Source organism: Somniosus microcephalus, chromosome 11, assembly GCF_052327205.1.
Source record: "Somniosus microcephalus isolate GS21.2 chromosome 11, FLI_Smic_1.0, whole genome shotgun sequence".
Lineage (NCBI taxonomy): Eukaryota > Metazoa > Chordata > Chondrichthyes > Squaliformes > Somniosidae > Somniosus > Somniosus microcephalus.
In genome coordinates this window covers 89,754,087-89,765,242 of record NC_140997.1, presented here as the reverse complement: position 1 = coordinate 89,765,242, position 11,156 = coordinate 89,754,087, and the positions used below count along the sequence as shown (strand labels likewise).

Sequence of the window (11,156 nt, the reverse complement as noted above, 5' to 3'; positions counted from 1 at the left end):
TGGGCTGGGTGGTCCCGGGGTGTTGGGCTGGGTGGTCCCGGGGTGTTGGGCTGGGTGGTCCCGGGGTGTTGGGCTTGGTGGTCCCGGGGTGTTGGGCTGGGTGGTCCCGGGGTGTTGGGTTGGGTGGTCCCCGGGTGTTGGGTTGGGTGGTCCCGGGGTGTTGGGTTGGGTGGTCCCGGTGTGTTGGGCTGGGTGGTCCCGGGGTGTTGGGCTGGGTGGTCCCGGGGTGTTGGGTTGGGTGGTCCCGGGGTGTTTGGTTGGGTGGTCCCGGGGATGGGTTGTGTGGTCCCGGGGTGTTGGGTTGGGTGGTCCCGGGGTGTTGGGTTGGGTGGACCCCGGGGTGTTTGGTTGGGTGGTCCCGGGGTGTCGGGTTGGGTGGTCCCGGGGTGTCGGGCTGGGTGGTCCCGGGGTGTCGGGTTGGGTGGTCCCGGGGTGTCGGGCTGGGTGGTCCCGGGGTGTCGGGCTGGGTGGTCCCGGGGTGTCTGGCTGGGTTGTCCCGGGGCGTCGGGTTGGGTGGTCCCGGGGCGTCGGGTTGGGTGGTCCCGGGGCGTCGGGTTGGGTGGTCCCGGGGTGTCGGGTTGGGTGGTCCCGGGGATGGTTTGGTTGGTCCCGGGGATGGGTTGGGTGGCGCTGGCTGTAGGGGCGGGCCTGGGTGAGACCTGTCATGGGGCGGGCCTGGCCAGCCGGAGGGGGCGGTTACTTGCTGCCAGGTCGCGGACTGCGCTGCAGTGCAAGCGGCTGAGGCTGACGATGTACACCATCACCCGGGGACCCAGCAGGCTGGCCACGCAGCGGAGGACGGGTAGGAGGCAGCGCAGCGCTCGGCCCAGCTCAGACCCCGGGCTCGGCTCCGGCTCCGGCTCCGGGCTCGGCTCCCGCTCACTCTCTGCCTCTCTCTCCGCAGGTCCGTCCCAGCAGATCGAAGCCAAGCCCGGCTGCGACCTCAAGCAGAAGCTAGTGGGGAGGTGAGTGCCGGGGACTTGGGTTTGGGACGCGGGTGGGCGGCCGCGCACAGTCCGGCTCGGTGACCTTGCGGTGAAGGTGACACTCCGCCTGGGGAAGCGGGATGGATCGGCACTGGAACCGGCACAGGGGACCCGGCACCCCGGCCCCAGCTGTCCTCCCTCTCGTGGAGGTGTGATTAATGTCAGCGAGCATGAACCAGCAGAGTCCCAGCAGACAAGGGCTGCATTGCCCGTTGGGCTCAGGACCATAGACCAGGAGTCCCCGCTGGCAGAACTCTCTCGAGCATATATTACTGCTGTGGTTATCAATGGCAATCTCTCTCCACTATTTTAGAGGAGCTGTAAACCCACTTAAAAGACGGGTTACTGTCTGCGTTTAAATTGCAGTCAGAGGGACCTCTTGTCACTGCGTTAACTGTCTGCCAACAGTAATTTGTAGTTTATGTTGCTCGGAATCTGCCTTCAGCTGAAGTATTACGCGTTTCTCTGTCTTTGTGAGTGCTGTCAGATGGTTTGCAGTTGGAGCAGTGTGCTCGGTGTGTGTAAAAAGTGGAGCAGTGTGCTTGGTGTTTCTGTGTGTGTATATAATGTGGAGCCGTGTGCTCGGAGTCTGGGTTGTATAATGTGAATGTAATTTGACCTTCAAGATTGCTCCTCCTCGTTGCAGGCAAACCATGTGCTTGTTGGACAGCAGGAGATTGCAACATGTTACTACTGCATGCGATATGCTTCTGAGTGTGAGAGAGGGGGCCAATCAACCCCATAGTAATGTAGCCCCAAGCTGTAGATTTCTGTTTTGCAAGCCAAATATTTTTCCATACAAACAGATCAATCTGGGAACAATTGAAAATAGTATAGAGCCTCTGTGAGTGAGCTGTCAGTATAATATTTAAAGTACTTCACAATCTTTAAGTTCAAACTGTGTCCTTATCACTGAACTGTTGGGGCAGTAAGTGATAAAGAATAACTTGCCCATACACTACTGATTTCCAACTGTTCTGTCTAGGGACAGTGACGAGTTTGTGTCACTCTGTCCTTTACTTTTTGCTCATGTGCTGGTTATGTTGGCTTTCTCAGTGTTGACCAAATTCCTATATTCAGTGCTGGCTGAGGGGCACTGATGGGTACTGAAACTGCCACCTTTAAACCAACATTTGCGTGGCAGAGAAACATAGAAACATAGAAGATAGGAGCAGGAGTAGGCCATTCGGCCCTTCGAGCCTGCTCCGCCATTCAATGTGATCATGGCTGATCATCCAATTCAGTACCCTGTCCCTGCCTTCTCCCCATATCCCTTGATCCCTTTAGCCTCAAGAAATATATCCAACTCTTGAATATATTTAATGAACTGGCCTCCACCGCCCTCTGTGGCAGAGAATTCCACAGGTTCACCACTCTCTGGGTGAAGAAATTCCTCCTCATTTCAGTCCTAAATGGCTTACCCCTTATCCTTAGACTATGACCCCTGGTTCTGGACTCCCCGGCCATCAGAAACACCCTTCCTGCATCTAGTCTGTCCAGACCTGACAGAATTTTATAGGTTTCGATGAGACCCCCTCTCAATCTTCTAAACTCCAGTGAGTATAAGCCCAATCGACACAATCTCTCCTCATACGTCATTCCTGCCATCCCAGGTATCAGCCTGGTGAATCTTCGCTGCACTCCCTCCATGGCAAGAACGTCCTTCCTCAGGTAAGGTGACCAAAACTGCACACAATACTCAAGGTGCGGTCTCACCAAGGCCCTGTACAACTGTAGCACGATGTTGGAGACCTTCTGTATGTTGGGGTGTTTTTAGTGCAGAGTCCAGCTGATACTGGAAGGCCTGCATGTCTGTTGTCGACTGTACTCCGCTGATATAAAGGCCCCTGTCGACCTGCCTTGGATTCAGGGCTCAATCTAGACAGCCGCAGCTCACGTTCATCACATCATCAAGTGTGGACCCCAGCATAGCCCCTCTGTGCAGCTCATGGGCCGAACTGCCTACGGTTCAACTTCACGTCAAGCAGACAGACTGCTGTCAGTCTACCGGGATCAAGGTTTGGGCTGCCCTGATCTATACACACTGCACAGGGGAAAAAAATCGATGTTTTCTTTCCTAAACAATTAATGAAAAACCTTAGTAATTACTGCTTGTATCGCTCAAAGTAGAGGAGTGAATGGGAGACAAAGGGACTGTTTTATGAAAAACACACAACAAAAAGTCGCTCAAAAACTGATGAACCAAACCGCCCAGTCTCCGGTTCCCTATTGAGCATATCCTTGCTGCTTTAAAGAAGGAAACACAAAGTGCCAGGCATACACGGTGGGTCAGTGTGCATCTGAAAGACAGGTCAAAGGGGTTTGGGGTGACATGACTGATGGACAAGCCTACTGTTCTCTTTCGGATGCTGACAGACCTGAAGCTTTGATCCAGCACTCGTTTTTTTTTCTTTATGTTTAATGTGCAATTTCTAAAGATCTGCTGCTGAGTTCAGCAAGGCTGGTGTCCTGGCTCAGACCACAGCTCCTCTTCCTCCCTTCGACAACCCCTGCAACCTCTTCCTGCCAGGGCACCCGCTTTTTCCCGTTAATCCATGCGATAGCTTTAACGAGGAATCCAACTTTGCTCTGTCACTAAGAGATTTGAGGCCTGCAGAGAGATTAAGTTAGAAAAGTCTATGATGGTGTGTCTCTCAGCTGCACTGGGTGTCAGTGTCTTGCTCAAGTGGCCTCAGTTCCTTTGCCTACAGCTGTGTGAGGCGGGGCCAAGGAGAGACTGTACTTCTCAGAGGCACGAAAAGCCCTAAGTTTTGGCCATGAGTGGGGGAGGGGTACAGTGCTGCCAGACTTGGGCCCTGACAATAAATCCCCAAAAAACCAAAGTCCTTGTGTTCCAGCAAAGATCCAGACATCAGGGACCCAAAATAAATTTCACACTAGGAACAACCAAAATTGAACAAACCACTAACTACACATACTTGGGCTTAAAAATCAGTTCTATGGGAAATTTCAAACTGGCTGTGAATGAACTGAAAGAGAAAGCAAGAAGGGCTTTCTATGCCATTAAAAAATCAATCCAAATAGAAATCCCAATTAGCATTTGGCTCAAAATTTTCAAATCAGTAATTGAACCAATTGCACTCTATGGCAGTGAGGTGTGGGGACCGCTAACACAACAAGAATTTGCAAAATGGGACAAATACCCAATTGAGATCCTACATGCAGAATTCTGTAAAAGTATCCTCCGGACTCAAAGGAAAACCGTAAACAATGCATGCAGGGCAGAACTAGGCCAATATCCATTAATAATCACTATCCAAAAAAGAGCCACCAAATTCTGGAAACACCTAGAAATGAGCAACCCCCAATGCTATCATTACGAAGCCCTGAAATGCCAAGAGAGGACCATAAAGAAGAATACCCTCAGTCAACTAGTCCTGGGACTCAGTGAAGTAACTACTAACACTACTAACAATAACCAGCCCCAGGACAGTGACAGCGTAACACAAAGAATTCGACCCAACACAATCGTCGCTAAGCAAAAGGAAAAATATCTGTCATATTGGGCAGAAACAACAAAAACCCAAAGCAAACTCAATTGCTACTTGGCCCTAAACAGACTGATTACCTGACCATGGTAAAGGATAACAAATTGAGAAAAACCTTGACAATGTACAGACTTAGTGAACATAGCCTGGCGATCAAAAAAGGTAGACACAGGCAGACCCGGCTACCAAGAGAGGACAGGGTATGCTCTCACTGCAGTCAGGGAGTGGTGGAGACAGAGATGCACTTCCTCACAGCTTGTAGAAAATATCAGGGCATAAGGGAGAATTTCTACCCAAAATTTACAAAAATATGCCCGGAATTCAGAAATTTGAATGACGACCAAAAACTCTCATACCTACTAGGGGAAGAGAGAAATTGTGTAACACTAGCGGCACACTATGTTACAGCTTGCCATAAACAGAGGGACAACCACTAAATATAAGAAAAGAGTATATATAAATTATATGAAAGTATATTTATACGCTCAAGGATATATCTGTTTATACACTGTATGGATAGGTCTGTATTTTTGTGTACAAACATGAATGTTTTTCGATGCTTTGGCAACATAAGATGTAACTTGTCATGCCAATAAAGCGATTTGAATTGAATTGAACTTGGATATGCCAGAAAGCCTGAACTGTTGAGAGAAGCCCCAGGCCTCTACTTTCTGCAGTGTTGCTTGGGCACAGTAGCGTGTGCGGCAGCCACGTACAGTGTGATCCAACAGTTATGGAATAACAAGGATTAAAGCAGCTTAGTGCAAAGTCAGGATGGCATAATAATAAATGTCAGGTATAATAATTCAGAACCTGGAGGCATCTAACCGGTGATGTACTGACCCTGGGAGTGTTTAATGGGCAGTGTAGTGGGAGCTTTACTCTGTATCTAACCCGTGCTGTACCTGTCCTGGGAGTATCTGATGGGACAGTGTAGAGGGATTATTCCATTCCTCCGCCTGATTGTTTTGCATACTAATTTTTTTTTGTAGTAAAAGCAGCAATTAAAAAGAAATATTACTGACTGCTACTACGTGGTGCTCAGGAGTGGAGGCAGAGGGCAGCCCTGACATGGTGGAACTGCTTAGCAGGTATGAAGATGTGCACCTGCAGAGGGTCACATTGTAGTCAGGTTTTAGTTCCCCGTGTATACCTGTGGGTCAGGTTGTCTCTCTCTCGGGGTGTCCTGACTTTCTTTGTTGATTAGATCATAGATGGCTGGCTGTTTATAGCTAGTCACTAAGAGAGGGGAGCAGGACTTGCAGTCAGTAAATCTGTAGCTTGGATAACTAGAGTTAAATCGTGGTGTCTGAGACATTTTGTTAAGAAGTTTAATATTCTGTCGTTTATTACTTTATGACCCAATACAATATCGGTAGTGCCATTACTCTTTGAACTGTTGGCTTCCACTTTGATTTCTGTTTTATGTCATGGACTTCTGGAACTCTTTCATGATGGCTCACGATCTCTCCAGTTTGATAGTATTTTGGGTTCCAGCACTTTGTACAATGCCACTACAATACCGGAACTGGTGGGGAAAAGTCTTTGTACCAACTAGCCTGTTCTATATTCCAAGTGGTATCAGCTGGGTGATACTGGCTCTAGCTGGAATTTTCAGCAACAGGAATGGCCTTCAAACCAGTAAACACATGAAGGATGCGAGTGGGGAACAGAGCTCTCCATAAATCCCGAGTAACAGTCTAATTCCCAAGTCACAGCTGCTATTTGGCCGACACTATTGCCTGTCAGTGCATCGATGCCTCACTGTCACCGTCCCAGAGATTTCATAGAGTCCCCTCTGTCACGTTGACTTGGTGATTAACCAGTAATTCATTGCTTGGCACTGATCGCTTTCTTATTTAAAAAAAAAATTTGATTGCATCTGTTGGGGCAAAAGCTCTTAGAAAATGATTAACTTTGGGAATGTAGAAATTCATGGAGTCCGAGTTAGCTTTACCTGGTGCCTTTTGCAGAATATTTTGTTTTGTTAACTTGGATCTTCAGCTGTTATGAGGTGCAACATGTCAGATTGGGAGGAGACGCAGGTGGCATAGTGGTTAGCACTGTTGCCTCACAGCGCCAGGGACCCGGGTTCAAATCCGGCCTCGGGTGACTGTGTGGAGTTTGCACATTCTCCCCGTGTTTGCGTGGGTTTCCTCCGGGTGCTCCGGTTTTCTCCCACAGTCCAAAGATGTGCGGGTTAGGTTGATTGGCCATGATAAAAATTGGCCCTTAGTGTTAGGGGGGATTAAATATGTGGGGTTACGGGGATAGGGCTTGGGTGGGATGGCTGTCGGTGTAGGGACCGGGTGCTAGGGTTTGGATGATCAGCCATGATCTCGTTGAATGGCGGAGCAGGCTCGAAGGGCCGAATGGCCTACTCCTGCTCCTATCTTCTATGTTTCTAGATAGCAGCATAGGTTAGATACAGAGTAAAGCTCTCTCTACACTGTCCCATCAAACACTCCCAGGGCAGGTACAGCACGGGTTAGATACAGAGTAGAACTCTCTCTACACTGTCCCATCAAACACTCCCAGGGCAGGTACAGCACGGGTTAGATACTGAGTAGAGCTCTCTCTACACTGTCCCATCAAACACACCCAGGGCAGGTACAGCACGGGTTAGTTCAGAGTAAAGCGCCCTCTACACTGTCCCATCAAACACTCCCAGGGCAGGTACAGCACGGGTTAGATACTGAGTAAAGCTCCCTCTACACTGTCCCATCAAACACTCCCAGGGCAGGTACAGCATGGGTTAGATACAGAGTAAAGCTTTTTCTAATGTCCTCTTAATGTGGTTTAATCCCATCCCCTGAAAGATTTCATGGATTGTTTGGCCACCTTTAATCCAGAAGTGGACTGGAGTGGTTTACTTAAAAGAATTGCTGCATGTAGGAACAAAACTGATCTGCTCATAGCAAAATCACCACTAGTCCCCAAAAGAAATGTTATAATCAGTGAGCGTGGTCAGCTGATTGATTCGAAGCACATATACCATAGAGCACATATACCAGAAACGCTGTTTACGGAGGTCACGGTCCATCATCAAAGACCCTACCCACCCCAGCCACAGTCTGTTCGCCCTCCTGCCATCTGGGAGACGCTACAGATGCATTCGCACCCGAACGACCAGATTTAGAAACAGCTTCTTTCCCAGGGCTGTCATCCTACTGAACTCCACAAATAAACTCTAAAGCCTGCACATCTGCCAATGCACTTTATTATGGTTATGTTAATGTATTACAAGCCAAATGAATGTTGAATGTTTAAATGTCTTAATCTAAATGTACACTCTCGGGAGCCGCAAGCCTACATTTCGTTGTACTGCACTTGTGCACTAACAATGACAATAAAGTTGATTATGATTATGATGTGCCATCATTCCACGTCACTCTGTAGGAGTAATATTAATCTGTGTAAACCCACCCTCCCCGTACCAAGTTTAACTTGTGATCCACTTCTTTCAACTGATTTGTAATGTCCTTGGCTGACTAATTGGATATTTGCTATCGTATTGTGTGACTGGCTTACTGACTTCTTCATTCCCTGACTTGCTGACTCTCCCACTCATTGACTGGTTGGCTCAGTGCCCAGCTCCTCGGGTGCACTCATTCACTGATTGATAGCTCAATGGCTGGCTCACTCATTGACTGATTGGCGGTGTGTCTGTGTCAGTGGCTCACATGGTGATTCATTGGCTCACAGTGACCTTTTTATCCTTGACTGATTCACTGGTTGGTTCAGTGCCTGCTTCGCTTACTAACTGGTTAGTTGCTGGGTGTTTTGATATTGCATGGCCCCACTGATTTTATTTTAAGAGCAGTTAAAATGTGACTGCTGTTGGCTCTTTAGCCTAGAGCAGTGTGTGAATAGTGACGATTCCAGAAAATTCAACCCTTGAGACTGTGGGGAGGGCTGGTTTTGTAAACAGTTTAAAATTTGATCTTAATCTGGGAGCGTGTGGAGGTGGGGTATGTGTTTGGTCATAGGCTGCCAGGCTCTGTAAACAGCTGTGATAACTGAACAGCCAAGTCCAATTGATTTATTAACCTGCTAATCTGATCACCTTGAAGAGCCCTGTGCTGGACCCAGTGTGCATGTTGTCCAAGCACTCTGCACTCAGAGAAGCTGCATGTTGATTTATCCCTATGAAAGTCAGTATCGGAAGTTTATTCTATGCTCCGTGCAGTACTTTGGGCCGTCGGAGTCAGCACTTGCCCCACTCCTCAGCGTGTGCCAGGGCTGCTCCATTAGGTGGGCAGAGGTTGCTGGCCTAGCTTTTCCTTAGGCAGCTTTCTGCCTCTCAATGGATTCTCTGCTTATAACCCACCCCAGACTGGTTAATGGGTGTGTAATGGGCGTGTAACTGTTCCTGATTGGGTGATGGGTGTGCAAGGTTTGCTGATTTGGGTAACGGGTGTGCAACTGTCAGGGATTGGTTAACGGGTCAGGGATTGTTACTGATATCTTAATCCCTCTGACATCACAGCTGCGGTGTCCTGTTCAGTGGCCAAGCACAGATAAATGATTAAATATTGACGCAATGGTGACTTAGCCAGTTTGTTGAAGGAGTGGGGGTGCAGGGCAGAGATTGAGCTGTCTGTGACCCTGGATACAAAAGGTGCAGGCGGACACCGGGTATACTTTGGCGACCTCTCCAAATTCAGTTAAATGTTGGGCACGTGGCAGTGAACTGGTGCAGAGAGAGGAACGGCATTAGGTGGGCTTCTCCAGCTCTGTCGATTTAACCTCCCTCCCTCAGGATGGGAGGGCTTTCAGATTCCCTGGTATACTCGTGCTTAACGCTGAGCCTGTGTGAGTGGCTGGGAATCCTGGCTGATATTTTTTGTTTAGCTTCCCAAGAAGATGTCCTGCCTGCTGATGGATTGGGCCTTCAAATGAGACTGTGCAAGGGAGGGTTTGTGTTCTGACAGGTTCAAAGTCCAATGTGAACACACTGCACTTGGCATGTCTGAGTTTATAGTTAATTTGGGAAACTTTGTACTCTATTTGTTCTGAATTAAACAGTTGCCCTTTTTAAAGGCCAACTTTGACCCCTCCAATTTACAATGTCGTTTCTAGCCTCTCTCTCCCGAACAACCACTCCACATTCCTGGAGCACGCCATTGTCTCAACTCCTTGCCCACCTCGTCCATTACCTCCACCTTGAAATTCCTTTAGCCCGCTGCACTGAGACTGCCCGGGGTCACAGTCACCAACCGTATTCTGTGTGACTGCAACAGTAGCACCTCCACCCTCCTGGATCATTCCACAGCCTCTGATGCAGTTGATCACTCTTTCCTCCTTCATCACTTCCTGTCTGTCACCAATCACTGTGGCACCACTCTTGCATGCCCTGGTATTTGCCTGGTGCCATGCCCTGGTATTTGCCCGGTGTCTCTCACAGTTTGTACAGTCTGTCTCCCTCTTTTCCAGTTGCCCAGCACCGAAGCTGGTGTTCAACCGAGTGAACGGGAAGCGCTGCCTGACGCCAGGGATCACTGAAAATCGGGAAGAGGAGCACACGCCGGCTCACGAGGAGAATGTCCGGTTTGTTTATGAAGGTAAGAGAGGCCGTCCGGAGTGGGCAGTGTGTGCAGCGCAAGGAAGAGAGAATTTTAACCCCTCCCGGTCCCCCGCCCCGCCTCCCGGTCCCCCAGCCTGCCCCGACCGCCCCTCCAGCCCCGCCTCCCCGCCACGCCACCACCTCCCCTTGCGCGCTCCCCCCCTCGCGCGCGTCCCCCTCCCCCCCTCGCGCGCGTCCCCCCTCCCCCCCTCGCGCGCGTCCCCCTCCCCCCCTCGCGCGCGTCCCCCTCCCCCCCTCGCGCGCGTCCCCCTCCCCCCCTCGCGCGCGTCCCCCTCCCCCCCTCGCGCGCGTCCCCCTCCCCCCCTCGCGCGCGTCCCCCTCCCCCCCTCGCGCGCGTCCCCCTCCCCCCCTCGCGCGCGTCCCCCTCCCCCCCTCGCGCGCGTCCCCCTCCCCCCCTCGCGCGCGTCCCCCTCCCCCCCTCGCGCGCGTCCCCCTCCCCCCCTCGCGCGCGTCCCCCCTCCCCCCCTCGCGCGCGTCCCCCTCCCCCCCTCGCGCGCGTCCCCCTCCCCCCCTCGCGCGCGTCCCCCTCCCCCCCTCGCGCGCGTCACCCTCCCCCCCCTCGCGCGCGTCCCCCTCCCCCCCTCGCGCGCGTCCCCCTCCCCCCCCTCGCGCGCGTCCCCCTCCCCCCCTCGCGCGCGTCCCCCTCCCCCCCTCGCGCGCGTCCCCCTCCCCCCCTCGCGCGCGTCCCCCTCCCCCCCTCGCGCGCGTCCCCCTCCCCCCCTCGCGCGCGTCCCCCTCCCCCCCTCGCGCGCGTCCCCCTCCCCCCCTCGCGCGCGTCCCCCTCCCCCCCTCGCGCGCGTCCCCCTCCCCCCCTCGCGCGCGTCCCCCTCCCCCCCTCGCGCGCGTCCCCCTCCCCCCCTCGCGCGCGTCCCCCCCCCCTCGCGCGCGTCCCCCCCCCCCTCGCGCGCGTCCCCCTCCCCCCCCTCGCGCGCGTCCCCCTCCCCCCCTCGCGCGCGTCCCCCTCCCCCCCTCGCGCGCGTCCCCCTCCCCCCCTCGCGCGCGTCCCCCTCCCCCCCGCGCGCGTCCCCCTCCCCCCCTCGCGCGCGTCCCCCTCCCCCCCTCGCGCGCGTCCCC

The 11,156-nt window shown here is 52.5% G+C and overlaps 1 protein-coding gene across 1 annotated transcript in view; it reads left to right on the top strand.

Moving 5' to 3' along the window:
* Window positions 1-672: 672 nt before the first annotated feature.
* mcrip2 (MAPK regulated corepressor interacting protein 2) overlaps window positions 673-11,156 on the top strand; it is a 28,045-nt gene continuing 17,561 nt past the window's right edge. Inside the window, exons 1-3 of the mRNA XM_086000935.1 lie at window positions 673-802; window positions 905-965; window positions 9,932-10,059. Coding sequence (XP_085857061.1) covers window positions 751-802; window positions 905-965; window positions 9,932-10,059 — 241 coding nt within the window. The 5' untranslated portion in view covers window positions 673-750. The remainder of the gene's footprint in view (window positions 803-904; window positions 966-9,931; window positions 10,060-11,156) is intronic.